The sequence below is a fragment of the Ranitomeya imitator genome, chromosome 9, assembly GCF_032444005.1.
Source record: "Ranitomeya imitator isolate aRanImi1 chromosome 9, aRanImi1.pri, whole genome shotgun sequence".
Taxonomy (NCBI): Eukaryota; Metazoa; Chordata; class Amphibia; order Anura; family Dendrobatidae; genus Ranitomeya; species Ranitomeya imitator.
This window is the reverse complement of record NC_091290.1, coordinates 26,798,347-26,821,568: the sequence shown is the minus strand read 5'-3', so window position 1 is coordinate 26,821,568 and position 23,222 is coordinate 26,798,347. Positions and strand designations below refer to the sequence as shown.

Sequence of the window (23,222 nt, the reverse complement as noted above, 5' to 3'; positions counted from 1 at the left end):
TGCCTCAGAGAAATTCCCCAAAGGAAAAGGCAGCCCCCCACATATAATGACTGTGAGTAAGATGAAAACACAAACATAGAGATGAAACAGATTGAGCAAAGTGAGGCCCGACTAGCTGAACAGAACGAGGATAGGGAAGATAACTTTGCGGTCAGCACAAAAACCTATTAAAAACCACGCAGAGGGGACAAAAAGACCCTCCGCACCGACTAACGGTACGGAGGTGGTCCCTCTGCGTCTCAGAGCTTCCAGCAGGCGAGAAAAACCAATAAAGCAAGCTGGACAGAAAAATAGCAACAAAATAACATAAGCAAAACTTAGCTTTGCAGAGCAGCAGGCCACAGGAATGATCCAGGGAAAAAACAAGTCCCACACTGAAACATTGACAGGAAGCATAGATCAAAGCATCAGGTGGAGTTAAGTAGAGAAGAAGCTAACGAGCTCACCAGATCACCTGAGGGAGGAAACTCAGAAGCTGCAGTACCACTTTCCTCCACAAACGGAAGATCCCAGAGAGAATCAGCCGAAGTACCACTTGTGACCACAGGAGTGAACTCTGCCACAGAATTCACAACAGTCCACCACATGAGTCCAAATCTGTTGCAACCTGTCCACCACCGCATCCACACCAGGACAGTCCGAAGACTCAACCTGCCCTGAAGAGAATCGAGAAAGGAAACCAGAATTACAGAAAAACGGAGAAAGCAAAGTAGCCGAGCTGGCCCGATTATTAAGGGCGAACTCAGCCAAAGGCAAGAAAGACACCCAATCATCCTGATCAGCAGAAACAAAGCATCTCAGATATGTCTCCAAAGTCTGATTAGTTCGTTCGGTTTGGCCATTAGTCTGAGGATGGAAAGCCAAAGAAAAAGACAAATCAATGCCCATATTAGCGCAAAAGGACCGCCAAAACCTCTAAACAAACTGGGAACCTCTGTCCGAGACGATGTTCTCTGGAATGCCATGCAAACGAACCACATGCTGGAAAAACAATGGCACCAAATCAGAGGAGGAAGGCAGTTTAGATAAGGGTACCAAATGGACCATCTTAGAGAAGCGATCACAAACCACCCAAATGACCGACATCTTTTGAGAAACAGGGAGATCAGAAATAAAATCCATGGAAATATGCGTCCAGGGCCTCTTCGGGATCGGCAAGGGCAAAAGCAACCCACTGGCACGAGAACAGCAGGGCTTAGCCCGAGCACAAATCCCACAGGACAGCACAAAAGAACGCACATCCCGTGACAAAGAAGGCCACCAAAAGGATCTAGCCACCAAATCTCTGGTACCAAAGATTCCAGGATGACCAGCCAATACAGAACAATGAATCGCCGAGATAACTCTACTAGTCCATCTATCAGGGACAAACAGTTTCTCCATAGGACAACGGTCAGGTCTATCAGCCTGAAACTTTTGCAGCACACGCCGCAAATCAGGGGAAATGGCAGACAAAATTACCCCTTCTTTAAGAATACCCGCTGGCTCCAGAACACCCGGAGAGTCAGGCACAAAACTCCTTGACAGGGCGTCAGCCTTCACATTCTTAGATCCCGGAAGGTATGAAACCACAAAATCAAAACGGAAAAAAGAAAAAGAGCGACCATCGAGCCTGTCTAGGGTTCAACCGTTTGGCAGACTCGAGATAAGTTAAATTCTTGTGATCCGTCAAGACCACCACGCGATGTTTAGCTCCTTCAAGCCAATGTCGCCACTCCTCGAATGCCCACTTCATGGCCAACAACTCCCGATTGCCCACATCATAATTGCGCTCAGCAGGCGAGAATTTTCTAGAAAAGAAGGCACAGGGTTTCATCACCGAGCCATCAGAACTTCTTTGTGACAAAACAGCCCCTGCTCCAATTTCAGAAGCATCAACCTCCACCTGAAAAGGAAGCGAAACATCTGGCTGGCACAACACAGGGGCAGAAGCAAAACGACGCTTCAACTCCTGAAAAGCCTCTACAGCCGCAGAGGACCAATTGACCACATCAGCACCTTTCTTGGTCAAATCAGTCAACGGCTTAGCAACACTGGAAAAGTTAGTGATGAAGCGACGATAAAAATTAGCAAAGCCCAGGAACTTCTGCAAGCTCTTCACAGATGTCGGCTGAGTCCAATCGTAAATGGCCTGAACTTTAACAGGGTCCATCTCGATAGTAGAAGGGGAAAAAATGAAACCCAAAAATGAAACCTTCTGAACTCCAAAGAGACACTTTGACCCCTTCACAAACAAGGAATTCGCACGAAGGACCTGGAACACCATTCTGACCTGCTTCACATGAGATTCCCAATCATCCGAAAAGACCAAAATGTCATGCAAATATACAATCATGAATCTATCCAGGTACTCTCGGAAGATATCATGCATAAAGGACTGAAACACAGATGGAGCATTAGAGAGCCCGAATGGCATAACCAGGTACTCAAAATGGCCCTCGGGCGTATTAAATGCCGTCTTCCATTCATCACCCTGTTTAATTCGCACAAGATTATACGCACCACGAAGATCTATCTTGGTGAACCAACTAGCCCCCTTAATCCGAGCAAATAAATCAGACAGCAGCGGCAAAGGATACTTAAATTTGACTGTGATCTTATTAAGAAGGCGGTAATCAATACAAGGTCTCAAAGAACCATCCTTCTTGGCCACAAAAAAGAACCCTGCTCCCAATGGTGACGACGACGGGCGAATATGACCCTTCTCCAAGGATTCCTTTACATAACTCCACATAGCAGCGTGCTCTGGCACAGATAAATTAAACAGACGACCCTTAGGAAACTTACTACCAGGAATCAAATCAATAGCACAGTCGCAATCCCTATGAGGAGGTAGGGCACCAGATTTGGGCTCTTCAAATACATCCCGGTAATCTGATAAAAACTCAGGGACTTCAGAAAGAGTGGAAGGTGAAATTGAGAGCAATGGAACATCACCATGTACCCCCTGACAACCCCAGCCGGACACAGACATAGATCTCCAATCCAACACTGGATTATGGACCTGTAGCCATGGCAACCCCAAAATGACCACATCATGCAGATTATGCAACACCAAAAAGCGAATATCCTCCTGATGTGCAGGAGCCATGCACATGGTCAATTGAGTCCAGTACTGAGGCTTATTCTTGGCCAAAGGCATAGCATCAATTCCTCTCAATGGAATAGGATACTGCAAGGGCTCCAAGAAAAAACCACAGCGCCTGGCAAACTCCAAGTCCATCAAATTCAGGGCAGCGCCTGAATCCACAAATGCCATTACAGAATAGGACAACAGAGAGCAAATCAGAGTAACAGACAAAAGAAATTTAGAATGTACCGTACCAATGGTGGCAGACCTAGCGAACCGCTTAGTGCGCTTAGGACAATCGGAGATAGCATGAGTGGATTCACCACAGTAAAAACACAGCCCATTCCGACGTCTGTGTTCTTGCCGTTCAGCTCTGGTCAAAGTCCTATCACACTGCATAGGCTCAGGCCTATGCTCAGAGAATACCGCCAGATGGTGCACAGCTTTGCGCTTCTGCATGCGCCGATCGATCTGAATGGCCAAAGACATAGACTCATTCAGACCAGCAGGCGTGGGAAATCCCACCATGACATCCTTAAGGGCTTCAGAAAGACGCTTTCTGAAAATTGCCGCCAGGGCACATTCATTCCACTGAGTAAGCACAAACCACTTTCTAAACTTTTGACAGTACACCTCCGCTTCATCCTGACCGTGACACAAAGCCAGCAAGATTTTCTCTGCCTGATCCACTGAGTTAGATTCATCATAAAGCAATCCAAGCACCAGAAAAAACGCATCAACATCACGCAATGCAGGATCTCCTGGCGCAAGGGAAAATGCCCAGTCTTGAGGGTCACCACGCAACAAAGAAATAATGATTTTTACCTGTTGAACGGGGTCACCAGAGGAGCGGGGTTTCAAAGCTAGAAACAGTTTACAATTATTTTTGAAATTCAAGAACCTAGATCTATTCCCAGAAAATAAGTCAGGAATAGGAATTCTAGGCTCTAACATAGGATGCTGAACCACAAAATCTTGAATGTTTTGTACCCTTTCAGTGAGATGATCCACACAAGAGGACAGACCTTGAATGTCCATGTCTACACCTGTGTCCTGAACCACCCAAAGGTCTAGGGGAAAAGAAAGACAAAACACAGTGCAAAGAAAAAAAAATGGTCTCAGAAGTTCTCTTATCCCTCTATTGAGATGCATTAATACTTTTGGCCAGCTGTACTGTTATGACCTGGTGGTTAGGAGCACCCGGAATGACCTGATAGTTAAACCTCATACAGGACGAGCTCTGGGATGTGGGAGCTCTGCTGACCGCAAGCCCTAATCCTATCACACACACTAAAAATAGCCGTGGAGCGCTCCTGACCAGACCTAGGCGCCTCGTCACAGCCTAAGAACTATCTAGCCCTAGAGATAGAAAATAAAGCCTACCTTGCCTCAGAGAAACTCCCCAAAGGTAAAGGAAGCCCCCCACATATATTGACTGTGAGTAAAGATGAAAGTCACAAACGCAGAGATGAAACAGGTTTCAGCAAAGGGAGGCCAGACTTACTAAATAGACAGAGGATAGGAAAGGTAACTTTGCGATCAGCACAGAAACCTACAAAAGACCACGCAGAGTGTGCAAAAAAGACCTCCGCACCGACTCACGGTGCGGAGGGACCACTCTGCATCCCAGAGCTTCCAGCTAGCAAGACAAAATCATGAAAACCAGCTGGACAAGAAAACAGTGAACAAATAATGACTATCAGGAACTTAGCTTCTGCAGGAGAAGGCAGGTCACCAGAGAGATCCAGGAGCGAACTGAACAAATGCAAAAACATTGACAGCTGGCATGGAGTAACGATCTGAGAGGAGTTAAATAGAGCAGCCAACCAAAGGACAACCCACGTCACCTGCGTAAGGAACCTCAGAAGCAGCAGCTTCACTCATAGCCACCAGAGGGAGCCCATAGACAGAACTCGCCGAAGTACCACAAACGACCACAGGAGGGAGTTCGACAACAGAATTCACAACAATTAGCTCAAAAGGTGTTTCTACTCAATTCTGAGCAAAGGGTCTGAATACTTATGACCATGTGATATTTCAGTTTTTCTTTTTTAATAAATTTGCAAAAAGTTCTACATTTCTGTTTTGTTTTTTTCAGGTGATGTAATATGCTTTGTTCTGTGAGCTAAAGAAAAATGTTTAAGGGGAAGGGAAATAAGAGACAGGGTTGAATCAAGCAGTGGTTGGAGTGACTTTGATGTGAGAAGATCTGAGATGGATGAATGATCTATGGAGTTCTTGGACATTGTATGTTGGCCATCTACATGGATTTATTGTACAACCATGGATGTATAGAATAAAAAATGGTTGCATCATTAACTTGCCTAGATGATTATTACAACCGACAACCACAGATCTTCACAACTTGGGTGGATATTGTGAAGGGGTTCTTTTTCACCATGAAAAGGATTATATGATCATGCACCACTGTTGTCTTCCATGGACGTGCAGGCCTTTTTGAGTCCCAAAGCTCACCAGTATGCTTTTCTTCTGCATAATGAACCAAACTGTTGATTTGGCTGCTTCTAACATTTCTGCTATTTCTCTGATGGATTTCTCCTTTTTATCAGCATAATGCTGTTTCTCTTTCATTGAGAGCTCATTTGACCGCATGTTGTGGGTTCACAGCAACATCTTTCATATGCAAATGCCATAACCTGGAATCAGCTACAGACCTTTTACCTGCCTAACTGATGATGGATTAACAAGGGAAAAGCAAACGCCCCTGTAGCCCATTAAAGAGCTTTCGAGATTATGGTCCAACTACTTTTGTTCCCTTTAAAAAGAGGTAGCTACATATCAGATTGTGCACTTAACTACTGGATAAAGGGAATTTTTACATTTATTAATTGGACACTTGGACTAAGGCACTTAAACACTTGACACCAGGGCTAGGGAAATTAACCACTGAGCACTGAGTCTGCACTTTAAACCCACACTGATTATATAACTGTATATTGCTGGGCAACATGGTGGCACAGTAGTTAGCACTGTTGCTTTTCAGCGCTGAAGTCCTAGGTTCAAATCACACCAAGGACAACATCGGCAAGAAGTTGTTATGTTTTCCCTGTGTTTGTGTGGGGTTTTTTTTTCGGGTTCTCCAGTTTCCTCCCACAATCCAAAGACATACAGATAGGGAATCTATATTGTGAGCCCCAGTGGGCTCTGAATGATGGTGATCTTAACCACTTGACACCAGGACTTCTTAATTAATTGTTCACCTGAACTGAGGCACTTAAGTACTGGACACCAAGGCTGTTGCATTCGTTAACTGGATACTAAAGCTGGGGCATGTAATCACTTGGCACAAAAAGTTTGGCCACCTGACACCAGAACTGCTGAACTTATTAACTGGACTCTTGGGTTGGAGTCCTGACCACTGGGAACCAGTACTGCTGCATCTAGTACCTGGACAACAGGACTATGGCACGTAACCACCAGATCCCAGGGGTGGGGTAGCAGGGACTTTAATAAAGGACAGAAGCGCCTATAACATTCCTCTACGTGCGACGACTGATGCCAGGCTGCCTTATTGCACAAGTAAATGACTTTCGGGATGAACCTACAGCAGGAACGTGTGTGACAAATCCTCCAAATATGTTCCCTCTACCTGTAATTTATCATTTATCCCTCGTGCAGCCATTCATTTGTCTCTTACTCATTAACGAGCGTGAGATCAGATTGGGCAGAGACACAATGTTTTCTAGTAACATGGAGAGTGGTTACACGAGAGACAAACCAGATCATTGTCCTGATGGCACGAGCGCCAGGTATTGCTGGCAAGTAATGGATCACACGGGTTCCCGCAAGCTCCTAAGGCAACGATCACGATCTGGTTTAAAGTGACGCTACCAATAATATAGGGTGCTGATACAGGGGCAAATTTTTTTGGAGAGGGCGATGACAGGCTCCGTAGGGTACTTTTGGAGGACTAATAAAAATAATGTAAAAAAAATAAAGTTAAAAAATATACATAAAAATCTCCCAAAACTTAAAAGCTTGAATAACACCTTTTACACAAAACGTATTTTTAAGACATATTTAAATATTCTGTGACTGTCACTGTCTGAATTAATAAAATATCATCATATCGATCCCCGAAAGAACAACAGTGGCAAAATTTTTGCGGTTTGATCACTTCCTTCATCCTGAAAAAAGTGGAAAATAAAAAGAGAGAACATCATATATATTCTAAAATAGAAACATTAAGAACTGCAACTCATCTCGCAAAAAAAAGAAAATAAACCCACAAATCACAACTTCGACTGAAAAAAAACAAAACAAAGGGGCAATAATCAGAATTTGGCAACAAACAAAAATTTTGATTCCATTCATTTTGTCTTAAACAGTAAAACATTAAAAAAAAATATAGAAATGTGGTTAATTTAGTGAATAAGGGAAGAGTCAGACGGGCGTATAACTTGGACAAGGAGGGCAACGCAATGCTTGGACTGGCCGTCGGTTCTCCTGATAAATGCATGCTGCCATGGTCGGGTGAGGAGAGCTGCCGGTCAGTCCGAGTATTGTATTGCAATCCCCATCCAAGTTATACAGTCGTCTGTCTCTTCCCCAATGTGTCATTTTTACTGCAAATTGAATATCATAAAACAAAATAAAAAAAAACAGGCAAAAATTGCCTTTTTTTCCCACCATTTTGCCCACTTGGATTTTTTTCATTTTTCACGATATTTGTATGGTAAAATGAAATGTTCAAAACTAAAACTGGTCTCGCAAATAATACACCCTCTTATGGCTATCTCAGTGGAAAAATTAAAAAAAGATGCCTCTTGAAAAAAGGGGAGAAAAAGACTAAAGGGAAATAAACCAAAAATTTCCGTGAATCCGAGGGGTTTGGATAAAGTTGAAAACTATTTTAATTTAAGCTACTTTCACAAGTTTTTGATGCCTTTTTGTGTTCTAAAAAAAATCCATAAATGTTGTTTGTTTGTACAAACTTTTTGGGGTTTATTCAGACATGCACTGTTTATTAGTTTTTCAGCCAGAAATGCATGAAATAAAATGCAAATAATTAAAAAAAAAAAACACACTAAAAGTGTGAAAAGGATCACAAAAACACACTAGAGTGCAAGAAACAAATCTTATTGACTTGCAACCAACATCTGACAACGAGATTATTTACTTTTAAAAAAACAAACAACCCCAAAAAGTTTACATTTTGCCAACAAAAATGACATATTTTAGATCTTTGTAGTGGCATGTCATGTGTATTGCAACAGAAATCAGTGTGTCTAGCCCACAACTAATACACAACTCCTACTTTGCCTTCGGATGTGACCCCATGAAGCGCATCATGTAGGTGCAGTGAACAGAAACTGTAAACATCTCATGACATTGCAAAATATTACAAAACGAAAACACCCATCCTCTGTCAGCAGCGATGATGAGGTCACCGGAATGAAGGTTCGGCCTCTGGGTTACGTATCGTTATATAAAATAAGGAGGCCGCAGAAATCTGGAGACGTTATATGAGGAGGGTGAGACATTGTGACAACGCATCTCCACCCGGTGTATTGTACCTTGCAATATTAATAATTGTGCTGTCAGCATAAGGAAATATAAATAGGCAGATTACATAATGACATAAAGAATTATATTATTACTTCTCATGCATTCTAAATTTATCATAGAATACTAGAATGTTAGAGTGGGAAGGGACCTCCTGGGCCATCGTGCCCAACCCCTGCTCAATGCAGGATTCACTAAACCATCTTGTCCAGCCTCTGTTTCAAGACTTCCATTGAAGGAGAACTCACCACCTCTCGTGGCCGCCTGTTCCACTCATTGATCACCCTCACTGTCAAAAAGTTTTTTCTAATATCTCATCTGTGTCTTCTCCCTTTCAGTTTCTTTCCATTGCATCTCTTGTTTCCATGTGCAAATGAGAATAATGATGATCCCTCTACACTGTGACATCCCTTCAAATATTTGTAGACAGCTATTTAGTCTCCTCTTAGCCTTCTTTATTGCAAGCTAAACATTCCCAGATCCTATAACCGTTCCTCGTAGGACATATTTTGCAGTCCACTCACCATCATCCTGGTAGCTCTTCTCTGAACTTGCTCCAGTTTGTTGATGTCTTTTTTTAAAAACATGGTCCCCAGAACTGGACACAGTATTCCAGATGAGGCCTGACCAAGGAGGAGTAGAGGGGGATAATTACTTCACTTAATCTAGACTCTTTGCTTCTCTTAATACATCATAGAACTGTGTTTGCCTTTTTTGCTGCTGCTTTACACGGTTGACTCATGTGCAGTCTGTGATCTATTAGTATTCCCAAGTATTTTTCACGCGTGCTGTTGATTAGTTCTATTCCTCCCATTCTGAAGATAATTTTTATTTTTCTTGCCCAGATGAATAATCTTGTATTTCTCCCTGCTAGATACCATAGGGTACCGTCACACAGTGCAATTTTCATCGCTACAACGGTACGATCCGTGACGCTCCAGCATCGTAACAATATCGCTCCAGCGTCGTAGACTGCTGTCACACTTTGCAATCTACGACGCTGGAGCGATAATTTCATGACGTATGTGCGATGTAGAAGCCGTTGGTTACTATGCGCACATCGTATACGATATATGTTACACCATGCGATCATGCCACCACAGCGGGACACTAGACGACGAAAGAAAGTTTCAAACGATCTGCTACGACGTACGATTCTCAGCGGGGTCCCTGATCGCAGGAGCGTGTCAGACACTGCGATATCGTAACTATATCGCTCGAACGTCACGAATCGTGCCGTCGTAGCGATGAAAATTGCACTGTGTGACGGTACCCTTAGTCGCTGCCCATTGTTCAAGCTTATCTAGATCCTTCTGAATCCTTTCTCTGTCTGTCTAGTGTTAGCTATCCCTCCTAGCTTTGCATCGTCTGCAAATTTGATTAGTTTACTTTCAGTTCCCTTATCTAGATCATTTATAAAAATGTTGAACAACACTGGGGCCAGGACAGAGCATTGTGGTACTCCACTTGTACTACTCTTCCAATTGAATGTACAACCATTTATTACCACTCTTTGAGTACGATCACTGAGCCAGTTATGAAGCCACCTAACAATGACACTATATACAGAGTTCCTGTGTATAATGTCACTGGTGATCCCTGTATTACCTGTACAATGACACTATATACAGAGCTCCTGTGTATAATGTCACTGGTGATCCCTGTATTACCTGTACACTGACACTATATACAGAGCTCTTGTCTATAATGTCACCAGTGATCACTGTATTACATGTACACTGATATTGTATACAGAGCTCCTGTGTATAGTGTCACCATTGAACACTGTATTACCTGTACACTGACACTATATACAGAGCTCCTGTGTGTTGTTTGGAGATCTCCTTGGTCTTCATGGTGTTGTTTGGAGATGTCCTTGGTCTTCATCGTGGTGTTTGGTTAGTGATACCTCTTGCTTAATGGTGTTGCAGCCTCTGTGGCCTTTCAGAAAAGGTAAACTGTATATACTGACAGACCTGTGACACTTAGATTGTACACAGGTGGACGTCCTGTCACTAAGCATGGGACTTATGAAGGGAATTGCTAGCACCAGAATTTTTTAGGGGCTTCATAGCAAAAGCGGTGAATACATATGCACATGCCAATTTTTAGTTATTTGATCACATAAATTTAATTTATGTCCACATGCCCTTATGTCTGACCTGGATCATTTTGGGGCTCATTACTCTAAGCTTTCTTGATAAGGATGGATGGAACAAGTTGAGTTTTATTCCCATTTCTGATGTAGGATAATAATGGCTTCTATGGATAATATAACATTTACATATTTAAAATGTCCTTATAAGTGGCATTTCAGAGGTTTCTTATGATTGTTTTTTCTTTGACATTACCTAATGACTCCGAGTGCTGATATATAATTCCTATACAATTCCTTGCTATTTATATACGGCCCCGGAATGCTCCGCCGCTGCCATGTACAAACTGCAGAAATGGGATCCTAGGTAAATAGGTGTCATATGTCCCAGCGCTGTAGTGTGCATGAGTCTGTTGTATATAGCTCTGCAGATCAGACTTGTACAATTCTATTATATAGACATAAAATATCACTCACATCAGTCCTTGCTCCCAGAGGCTTGCAATCTAATCAACAAACCTGAGCTCCATTCACTCCTGCAATACAACAGTCATCCTTTCCAGAGTTATATAATCCTATATATATATCTAGGATTTTTCTTCTTGTCCATGCTGAGGAGAGATTTTGAACAGTGTTGCAAAAGTTTAGTTAATTCTCTTACATGACAACATGACAAACCCAGCAATGCTACATTGAGCATTTACAAACATACATTGTATCCATTGCACAGTAGAATGAGACGTGGACCCGGAGACTGAGCCCATAAAACAGTTAATAGACAGCGAGAGAGGAAGCACTTAGACTTGTGAATAAGGAAGCTCCATTATGGCGAGATGCATTGCCCAATGGATGCACCCTCAATAATGGCCCCATTAAACATTTAGAAGGATGATGATGTCACCTGATCCATTAGTTTGGAAAGCAGAATAATAATCAATACGAGAATATAAAAATCCAGAGCTCTGAGCGCATGTTTGTGGCATCATGTGCCCAGTGTCTATAGTTATGGAATGGCACATGGAACGCTGTATGGACTCCATCTGTTTCCATGTGACATTACTTATAGATCCTCATTAGTGATGATCGAGTATACTCGTTGCTCGGGTTTTCCCCAGCACGCTCGGGAGGTCTCCGTGTATTTGTTAGTGTTCAGAGATTTAGTTTTCATCGCTGCAGCTGAATGATTTACAGCTACTAGCCAGCCTGAGTACATGTGGGGGTTGCCTGGTTGCTAGGGAATCCCCACATGTAATCAAGCTGGCTAGAAGCTGTAAATCATTCAGCTGCAGCGATGAAAACTAAATCTCCGAACACTAACAAATACTCGGAGACCTCCCGAGCGTGCTGGGGAAAACCAGAGTAACGAGTACACTAGCTCATCACTAATCCTTATCATTGGGCTATGAGTTTGGTCTAATACACAGGTCATTCTGAGCTTCCTTATGCATAAATAAAATACTAGAGCTACAGTATTAAACTGACATGAGGCACATTTATACACCAGTCAGGGTATGTGGAGAGCTGGGTGAGAACCCTTCTGGTCATGGTAATGAGGGTAGTTGTAACCCATCATCTCTTATCATGTGGGAAAAACCCGTTAATGTCCTGACTGCAGCAACATCAAAATCTATATGGATACATTCAGTTTATTGTATTCTCTATCCTCTTTAATGTCAATGCCATCTAATATCCCAAGCAATGACCCCTCCTCCTCCTCATATAGTAATGTCAGATATTCTTCATACATTGTGAGCTCCTGTGCTATATACTATGATCTCCATTCTTATATAGTAATATCATGGATGATATTATATGATATGCTCTCTCTGAATTGGTTCCCTTGATCCTACATCCTCCTGACCTTCAGTCTCTCTTATTCTTACCACTTTTGTTCCACTATCCTCCTGTCTCCCAATCCTTCTGAGTCCTTTCCTCCAGTCCGGAGGTTTTACTTTGCTTCAATCCACCTATCCTCCTGTCCTGATCCCACTGTCCTTCTTTTCCCTTATACTTTTTCCTTCCTGGCATGTTTCGTCTCCCCCTCCTCTTTTTCGCTTGTCTGCCTATGCCACTTGTGCTTCTCCTCCTTTCTCCCTATCCTTCTCAGTCCTTTCCTCCGGTCCTGTGGTTTTGGAGCGCCCCCAGACGCAGGGCCGCGGGTTTCTCAATACCGGGCCTCTCTGTCTCAGTTCTAGGGTTGTTACGGTGGCTGGACCTGGTTCGTGACCCTGCTAAGGGGCGTCCAGTAAAAGGGGTGATGAAAGTCGGCTAAAGTTTCGTGACGCCACCTGTGGTATTCGGTCAGGTCGACCGACGCTGCTTGGGGTCCACTGGGGTGATGAGATGGCAGCTAGTTGGAATACCTTCCCACAGGTGGAGTATATCCCCAGGGCTTCCCAGCAGTGTAGGTGGCGATGATGTGAGGCGCAGTTAATAACGAGGACACAGGGTTGCAGTCTCTTTACCTTTTACTGAAGACTTCAGGATCCGCAATCCAGAGCACTGTCAACAGGGCTGTCTGAGACCGGTCGGTCCGAAGGCACATCCAGAGTTCCCTTTGCAGGTGGAAATCAGTGCCTACCACTAGCGCCTGTGTGTTGTAGTTCTTCCCCACTGAGCATTCAGGATAGTCCTCACAACTTCTCTTTCTCTCTCTCTCCGTCCCCCAAGTTTATCTGGATAGGACGCACCAGTTTGACGGGAAGGCTCGGAGCTATTCTGGGACCCTAGAGACGCCCCTCTCCACGCTTGCCCCCTAACTGTCCTGCGGTATTTGAAGTAAGGCATAGAGTCAGTTACTTCCTCGGTGTTCCGGTCACCGGCTACGCGCCTCAGTAGGAAGTTGCCGTTCTCTTTGTGTCCTTTCTTAGGATACCGCCGCAAGGTAGTGCAGGCGCGGTTACGTTGCTTTCTATTCGTTCTGCTAGGCCCCTGTCAGGAACCCACCCCTGACAGGTCCTCCCTGGACTCTCCCAGGCTGCGTTCTGTTCTAACTTCCTATCCGACCCCCAGTTTTACCAAAGTGTGAGGAGTGGCCTAATACATAGTGCCTTTTGCTCCCCCTAGTGGCCAGAGTGTGAAGTGTAATGTATGCTTGTGATACCTGGTCAGATGAACTCCTTTAGTGCAATCAGACATAACATCACTACCCTTAGCGGCAGAGCGACATTACTGCAATGACCAGGACTCTGGGGCGCTGCACTCCCCCCCGGTTAAATCCAGTACTCCCAGACTGGGAAAAGAAGAACAACAATAGTTATTAGAAAAGGACATACAAAATTTGTATGGGGCGCTGCAGTTTTACTCTGCTTCCATTCGTCTATCCTCCTGTCCAGATCCCACTGTCCTAATTTTCCCTTATACTTCTGTCTTCCTGGCCTGTTTTTTTCCCCCTCCTCTTGTTCTCTTGTCCCCCTATGCCACTTGTGCTTATCCTCCTGTCTCCCAATCCTTCTGAGTCCTTTCCTCCAGTCCTGAGGTTTTACTCTGCTTCAATCCGTCTATCCTCCTGTTCTGATCGCACTGTCCTTCTTTTCCCTCATACTTTTGCCTTCCTGGCCTGTTTCTTCTCCCCCTCTTCTTCGCTTGTCTGCCTATGCCACTTGTACTTATCCTCCTTTCTACCTATCCTTGAGTCCTTTTCTCCGTTCCTGTGGTTTTACTCTGCTTTTATCCATCTATCCTCCTGGACTGGGAAAAGAAGAACAACAATAGTTATTAGAAAAGGACATACAAAATTTGTATGGGGCGCTGCAGTTTTACTCTGCTTCCGTCCGTCTATCCTCCTGTCCAGATCCCACTGTCCTTCTTTTCACTTATACCTCTGTCTTCCTGGCCTGTTTCTTCTCCCCCTCCTCTTGTCCCTCTATGCTACTTGTGCTTAACCTCCTGTCTTTCAGTTTTCCTATCCACATGCCAAATTACCCACCTGTGCCCTATCCTTTATGCCTGTTACCCATTTTACTGTCCTCCTTTCTCCCTTTACTTCTGTGTTCCTAGCCCCTTTTCTATTGCCCCCTCTCTCTCTCTTTATTTTACTAACCTCTTATCCTCTTGTCAGCCTACACTCTGTTGTACTTATCCTTCTATCCCTTATGATTCTATTTCCCTGTTCTCCTATCTGTCATGGCTCGGTTTTGGGATTTCATCTGCTGACCTGTTGCTGTGTGATCGGTTCCACTGTCTGCTAAGCTATTGCCTTTTCTTCCCTGTCTAAATGCTGATAATTCCTATTGTCTTTGTTCCCACTTATTGGTTTGCCACTCTCCAGATGTTTACCATATTCTTGTTTTGGTCTGCACTATCACTTTTTGGATGGGTTTTTATATGTTCACCATTTACTTCGCTTCCTTGCTGGCTATACCTCTAGGTGGACTTGGGTTTAGAAGCTCCAGCCCTCCAACTAAGGAGTTTACCTTTCATGGCAAACATGAGTTGAATTCCTGCAGTGAATCTGTTTGTTTTCCTTCTCAGTTCCTCTTTCTTTCATCTCTTTAGGTTTCTGGGAGCTTATACTTGTTCCTTTTTTCTTTTGGCTCTTTTTAGTTTTCCCTCTCTATCCTATATGAATGTGTTTTAATTTTCTCACCCTGAGTTTTCGTATCTTCCTGCACACCTACCTCTCCTTTAGTTGGCAGGCCTCCCTGCTGGTTCCTCAGGAAATGCAATATACCTCTTGATGGCCTTTTAGGGAGTTAGGTCAGAGATAGTATTGTTGAGTTGTGCGACTAGAGTCTTTCTAGTCTGTACAGGGGCCAGTTGAGTGTAGGTGCGGCGTTATCCTGTAGTAGGTCTTCCTTTTTTCCATTATACGTGAGTGTATGTTACGTTCATAACACTATCCCTCTGGTTTCTTGTCCTCTTATCACCTGTCTTTCAGTCTTTATATCCCCCTGCCCCCTATCCTCCCGTGTCCATATTATCCTGTCCTCGTATTCTATTTCCATCACAGTATTCCTGTCCCTCTATCATTCTGTCTTCCCAGCCCCATATACTCCGCCCCTAACCCCCTGTTCTCCTCTCTCCATATCCCCCTGTTCTCCTATCTCCATATCACCCTGTTCTCCTCATTTCATATCCCTCTGTTCTCTCTACATATCCCCTGTTCTCCTCTCTCCACATCCCATTGTTCTCCTCATTTCATATCCCTCTGTTCTCTCTACATATCCCCCTGTTCTCCTCTCTCCACATCCCATTGTTCTCCTCTCTCCATACCCCCTGTTCTCCTCTTTCCATATCCCCCTGTTCTCTTCTCATCCATTCCTATGTTCATCTTCTTCCCATCACCCTGTTCTCTTCTCCAACACTCTGTTTTCTTCTCCAGCATCCCCGTTCTCTTCCCTGTTTTCTTTTTTTCTCTGTCCCCCTTGTTCTTCCTCTTCCCTGTCCCCCTGCCATCTTCTCCCTGTCCTCTTCTCCCGCACCCCCTGTCCTCTTCTCACCTGTCCCCCTGTCCTCTTCTTTCCATCCACCTTTTCCCTTCTTTCTTGTCCCCCTGTTCTGTTCTCTCTCGTCACCGTTCTCTTCTCTCTCGTCTCACTGTTCCTTTCTCCTCCATCACTCTGTTCTCTTCTCTCCTGTACTTTTTCCCGTTACCGTTTTCTTCTCCTCCCATCCCAGTTTTTTCTCCCCTTTCCCGTTTTTCCTCTTCCCTATCCCCATGTTCTCTTCTCCCCTTTCCCCCTATTCTTTTCTCTGTTCCCATTTTCTTGTCCTCCCTGTCTCTATTTTCCTCTCCCTTTTCCCCATTTTTGTTCTCCCCTTTCCCGTTTTTCCTCTTCCCCGTCTCCATGTTCTCTTCTCCCCTTCCCCCTATTCTTTTCTCTGTTCCCGTTTTCTTCTCCTCCCTGTCACTATTTTCTTCTCCCTTGTCCCCCTGTTTTTCCTCTTCCCCGTCCCCGTTTTTCCTCTTCCCTGTCCCCGTTTTTCCTCTTCCCTGTCCCCCTGTTTTTCCTCTTCCCCGTCCCCCTTTTTTTCCTCTTCCCCGTCCCCGTTTTTCCTCTTCCCCGTCCCCCTGTTTTTCCTCTTCCCTGTCCCCCTGTTTTTCTTCTTCCCCGTCCCCGTTTTTCCTCTTCCCCGTCCCCCTTTTTTCCTCTTCCCCGTCCCCCTGTTTTTCCTCTTCCCTGTCCCCGTTTTTCCTCTTCCCCGTCCCCCTTTTTTTCCTCTTCCCCGTCCCCCTGTTTTTCCTCTTCCCTGTCCCCCTGTTTTTCCTCTTCCCTGTCCCCGTTTTTCCTCTTCCCTGTCCCCCTGTTTTTCCTCTTCCCCGTCCCCGTTTTTCCTCTTCCCCATCCCCCTTTTTTTCCTCTTCCCCATCCCCCTTTTTTTCCTCTTCCCCGTCCCCCTGTTTTTCCTCTTCCCTGTCCCCCTGTTTTTCCTCTTCCCTGTCCCCGTTTTTCCTCTTCCCTGTCCCCCTGTTTTTCCTCTTCCCCGTCCCCGTTTTTCCTCTTCCCCATCCCCCTTTTTTTCCTCTTCCCCGTCCCCCTGTTTTTCCTCTTCCCTGTCCCCCTGTTTTTCCTCTTCCCTGTCCCCGTTTTTCCTCTTCCCTGTCCCCCTGTTTTTCCTCTTCCCCGTCCCCGTTTTTCCTCTTCCCCATCCCCCTTTTTTTCCTCTTCCCCGTCCCCCTGTTTTTCCTCTTCCCTGTCCCCCTGTTTTTCCTCTTCCCCATCCCCCTGTTTTTCCTCTTCCCTGTCCCCCTGTTTTTCCTCTTCCCTGTCCCCCTGTTTTTCCTCTTCCCCGTCCCCGTTTTTCCTCTTCCCTGTCCCCGTTTTTCCTCTTCCCCGTCCCCCTGTTTTTCCTCTTCCCCGTCCCCCTGTTTTTCCTCTTCCCTATCCCCCTGTTCTCTTCTCCCCTGTCTGTTGGTTATATTCTCTCCTATCCTCCCATCCCTCTGTTCTCCTTCCCTCCTCTTCTGCTCCTTATTTAGCTCTCCTTTGACAATATTCCAAGGCTTGTGGCAGCTTGCAGGCGGAGAACATGAATGACAATATATTCCTTTTCCAGCAGAGGGACTGCAATCTGAGCCCAGCAAGAAGTTTCCTGGAGCGATCAGACAGAAGTCTCTGCAGGTAACTGAACTCAGAGCCAGGACAGAAGCCTCTGCCGCCCATCTACTGCAGCAGGGGTCATCGGTGGAGAGGAGGGCGTGCAGGACCCCCAGGTAAGGCAGCAGCCGGGTGATATGTGGGCAGATGTGACCTCTGAGGTGCAGCGAGACCTTGAGCTGGTGCTTATATATATCTATGTAGAAGGGTGTGTGCCAGCATGCTCGGAGGGTGACGCTGCTGTGTGCCCTTGCTGACCCCAGTAGGGTCTGGATGACTGTTTTGGGAGGTCAGTGGGTCACCCCACATATAAATTCTAATAAGAGTAATAGAAAACTAGTAAAACTGGAATCCTGAGTCACTATAATGATATATTACTGTCACTTTCAGAATGTCCTTCTCCGTATATTGTGATCCACGCCGCTCAGGCTGAATATAGCGACTTATTGTGCCCACCACACCCTGCATGCATCAGTAGCCACATCCCGTGCCTTCTACATGTACACCGCACCTCTCCAGTATATACTATATACACCGCACCTCTCCAGTATATACTATATACACCGCACCTCTCCAGTATATACTATATACACCGCACCTCTCCAGTATATACTATATACACCGCACCTCTCCAGTATATACTATATACACCGCACCTCTCCAGTATATACTATATACACCGCACCTCTCCAGTATATACTATATACACCGCACCTCTCCAGCATATACTGTATACACCGCACCTCTCCAGTATATACTATATACACTGCACCTCTCCAGTATATACTATATACACTGCACCTCTCCAGTATATACTATATACACCGCACCTCTCCAGTATATACTATATACACCGCCCCTCTCCAGTATATACTATATACACTGCACCTCTCCAGTATATACTATATACACCGCACCTCTCCAGTATATACTATATACACCGCACCTCTCCAGTATATACTATATACACTGCACCTCTCCAGTATATACTATATACACTGCACCTCTCCAGTATATACTATATACACCGCACCTCTCCAGTATATACTATATACACCGCACCTCTCCAGTATATAGTATATACACCGCACCTCTCCAGTATATAGTATATACACCGCACCTCTCCAGTATATGCTGTATAATCCACACCTCTCTAGTATATACTATATACACCGCACCTCTCCAGTATATACTATATACACCGCACCTCTCCAGTATATACTATATACACCGCACCTCTCCAGTATATAGTATATACACCGCACCTCTCCAGTATATACTATATACACTGCACCTCTCCAGTATATACTATATACACTGCACCTCTCCAGTATATACTATATACACTGCACCTCTCCAGTATATACTATATACACCGCACCTCTCCAGTATATACTATATACACTGCACCTCTCCAGTATATACTATATACACTGCACCTCTCCAGTATATACTATATACACCGCACCTCTCCAGTATATACTATATACACCGCACCTCTCCAGTATATAGTATATATACCGCACCTCTCCAGTATATAGTATATACACCGCACCTCTCCAGTATATAGTATATACACCGCACCACTCCAGTATATAGTATATATACCGCACCTCTCCAGTATATACTATATATACCGCACCTCTCCAGTATATACTATATACACCGCACCTCTCCAATATATACTATATACACCGCACCTCTCCAATATATACTATATACACCGCACCTCTCCAGTATATACTATATACACCGCACCTCTCCAGTATATACTATATACACCGCACCTCTCCAGTATATAGTATATACACCGCACCACTCCAGTATATAGTATATACACCGCACCACTCCAGTATATAGTATATATACCGCACCTCTCCAATATATACTATATACACCGCACCTCTCCAGTATATACTATATACACCGCACCTCTCCAGTATATACTATATACACCGCACCTCTCCAGTATATAGTATATATACCGCACCTCTCCAGTATATAGTATATACACCGCACCTCTCCAGTATATAGTATATACACCGCACCACTCCAGTATATAGTATATATACCGCACCTCTCCAGTATATAGTATATACACCGCACCTCTCCAGTATATAGTATATACACCGCACCTCTCCAGTATATAGTATATACACCGCACCTCTCCAGTATATAGTATATACACCGCACCACTCCAGTATATAGTATATATACCGCACCTCTCCAGTATATACTATATATACCGCACCTCTCCAGTATATACTATATACACCGCACCTCTCCAATATATACTATATACACCGCACCTCTCCAATATATACTATATACACCGCACCTCTCCAGTATATACTATATACACCGCACCTCTCCAGTATATACTATATACACCGCACCTCTCCAGTATATAGTATATACACCGCACCACTCCAGTATATAGTATATACACCGCACCTCTCCAGTATATAGTATATACACCGCACCTCTCCAGTATATACTATATACACCGCACCTCTCCAGTATATAGTATATACACCGCACCTCTCCAGTATATAGTATATACACCGCACCTCTCCAGTATATAGTATATACACCGCACCACTCCAGTATATAGTATATACACCGCACCTCTCCAGTATATACTATATACACTGCACCTCTCCAGTATATACTATATACACCGCACCTCTCCAGTATATACTATATACACCGCACCTCTCCAGTATATAGTATATACACCGCACCTCTCCAGTATATAGTATATACACCGCACCTCTCCAGTATATAGTATATACACCGCACCACTCCAGTATATAGTATATACACCGCACCTCTCCAGTATATACTATATACACTGCACCTCTCCAGTATATACTATATACACCGCACCTCTCCAGTATATACTATATACACCGCACCTCTCCAGTATATAGTATATACACCGCACCTCTCCAGTATATAGTATATACACCGCACCACTCCAGTATATAGTATATATACCGCACCTCTCCAGTATATACTATATATACCGCACCTCTCCAGTATATACTATATACACCGCACCTCTCCAATATATACTATATACACCGCACCTCTCCAATATATACTATATACACCGCACCTCTCCAGTATATACTATATACACCGCACCTCTCCAATATATAGTATATATACCGCACCACTCCAGTATATACTATATACACCTCACCTCTCTAGTATATACTTTATACACCGCACCTCTCCAGTGAATACTAAATACACCGCACCTCTCCAGTATGTACCATACACAACACATCTCCAGTATATACTATATACACCGCACCTCTCCAGTATACCCTATATACACTGCACCTCTCCAGTATATACTATATACACCGCACCTCTCCAGTATATAGTATATATACCGCACCACTCCAGTATATACTATATACACCGCCCCTCTCCAGTATATACTATATACACCGCACCTCTCCAGTATATAGTATATACACCGCACCTCTCCAGTATATAGTATATACACCGCACCTCTCCAGTATATAGTATATACACCGCACCTCTCCAGTATATACTATATATACCGCACCTCTCCAGTATATACTTTATACACCGCACCTCTCCAGTATATACAATATAGGCCGCACCTCTCCAGTATATGCTATATAATCCACACCTCTCTAGTATATACTATATACACTGCACTTCTCCAGTATATACTTTATACACCGCACCTCTCCAGTGTATACTATATACACCGAACCTCTCTAGTATATACCATACACAGCACATCTCCAGTATATACTACATACACAGCACTTCTCCAGTATATACTATATACACCTCACCTCTCTAGTATATACTTTATACACCGCACCTCTCCAGTGAATACTAAATACACCGCACCTCTCCAGTATGTACCATACACAACACATCTCCAGTATATACTATATACACCGCACCTCTCCAGTATACCCTATATACACCGCCCCTCTCCAGTATATACTGTGTACACCGCACCTCCCCAGTATGCCCTATATACACCGCACCTCTCCAGCATATACTGTATACACCACACCTCTCCAGTACATACTTTATACACCGCCCCTCTCCAGTATATACTATATACACCGCACCTCTCCAGTATACCCTATATACACTGCACCTCTCCAGCATATACTGTATACACCACACCTCTCCAGTATATACTTTATACACCGCACCTCTCCAGTAAGTACCATACACAGCACGTCTCCATTATATACAAGATACCCAGCACCTCTCCAGTATATACTATATACACCGCACATCTCCAGTATACCCTATATACACCGCACGTCTCCAGTATACCCTATATACACTGCACCTCTCCAGTATATGCTATCTACACCACACCTCTCCAGTATATTCTACATACACCACACCTCTCCTGTATACTCTATATACACAGCCCCTCTCCGTATGTTTCGGACTGTAAGACTCACTGGATCATAAGACGCACCTAGGTTTTAGAGGAGGAAATTAGGAAATAAAAAATTGAAGCAAAAAATGGAGTGACGACAGAAAATGCAATACATTTAAAAACATATGTGACTCTATGTTGCAGATCCGAAAGCAAAACCATAAGAAATCATTATCTCCTATGTTACAATGTGTTGCTGGGATGTCAGTGTCACCTTAGTGTTAAAGATCCGACAAGCAGAAATCTGCTGTGTGTTTACAGACCTAGATCTGTCATCCTGTAGTAAAATGTGATGACTTCACAGATGTTTTGCCACTCTACAAATGACCTAATAACATTCATGTTTGCAAACACAAAACTGTAACATAAGTTCATGAGTGTTTTGTAGATGAGGCCATGAGGTCTGTGATGTAAGGAGACCTATTCGTCTGGGGTTAGGGGGCACCAAGAATGTCAGGATTACCAAACCAACAACCTTCGCTCCTACACGGATGAGTCAGACTAGACCCTCGTCTTACTAAGATGATAGGGGGAATCAGCACCATGATCTCCCTGCACAAAATGTATATTTCATTAATAGCCTGCAAACACTGTGGATATTTAGCAAAGAATTCCCCAAAAAATGTATTAGCAAAAAAATAAAATTCATTTTTTATAAAAAAAAAAAAAAAGCATCCACAAAATCCTCCTCTGAACTTGTGTCTGAGCGTGTGTTAAATACCGTAATATGTAACTTTGTGCTGGACCATGAGCGCAGCTTTCAGCTGTTGTGATTGTATATTTATTTATTAAAAACATATAGGTGCTTCTCACAAAATTCATCAAATATCATCAAAAAGTTAATTTATTTTAGTTCTTCGATACAAAAAGTGAAACTCATATATTATATAGAGTCATTACAAACTGAGTGATCTATTTCAAGTGTTTATTTCTGTTAATGTTGATGATTCTGGCTTACAGCCAATGAAAACCCAAAAGTCATTATCTCAGTAAATTAGAATACTTTGTAACACCAGCTTGAAAAATTATCTTAAA

General features: G+C 43.8%; 2 protein-coding genes across 3 annotated transcripts in view; one reads left to right on the top strand and one right to left on the bottom strand.

Moving 5' to 3' along the window:
• Positions 1-16,203: 16,203 nt before the first annotated feature.
• LOC138648591 (protein qua-1-like) lies at positions 16,204-17,283 on the bottom strand. Its single transcript, XM_069738379.1, has one exon. It carries the CDS (start codon positions 17,281-17,283, stop codon positions 16,204-16,206), a length of 1,080 nt encoding a protein of 359 aa, XP_069594480.1.
• Positions 17,284-17,691: 408 nt separating this feature from the next.
• AMPD3 (adenosine monophosphate deaminase 3) overlaps positions 17,692-23,222 on the top strand; it is a 55,025-nt gene continuing 49,494 nt past the window's right edge. Inside the window, exon 1 of one of the 2 annotated variants that reach the window (XM_069739738.1) lies at positions 17,692-17,847. The gene's annotated coding sequence lies outside the window, so the exon portion shown is untranslated. The remainder of the gene's footprint in view (positions 17,848-23,222) is intronic. The other variant, XM_069739740.1, reaches the window with a different exon arrangement.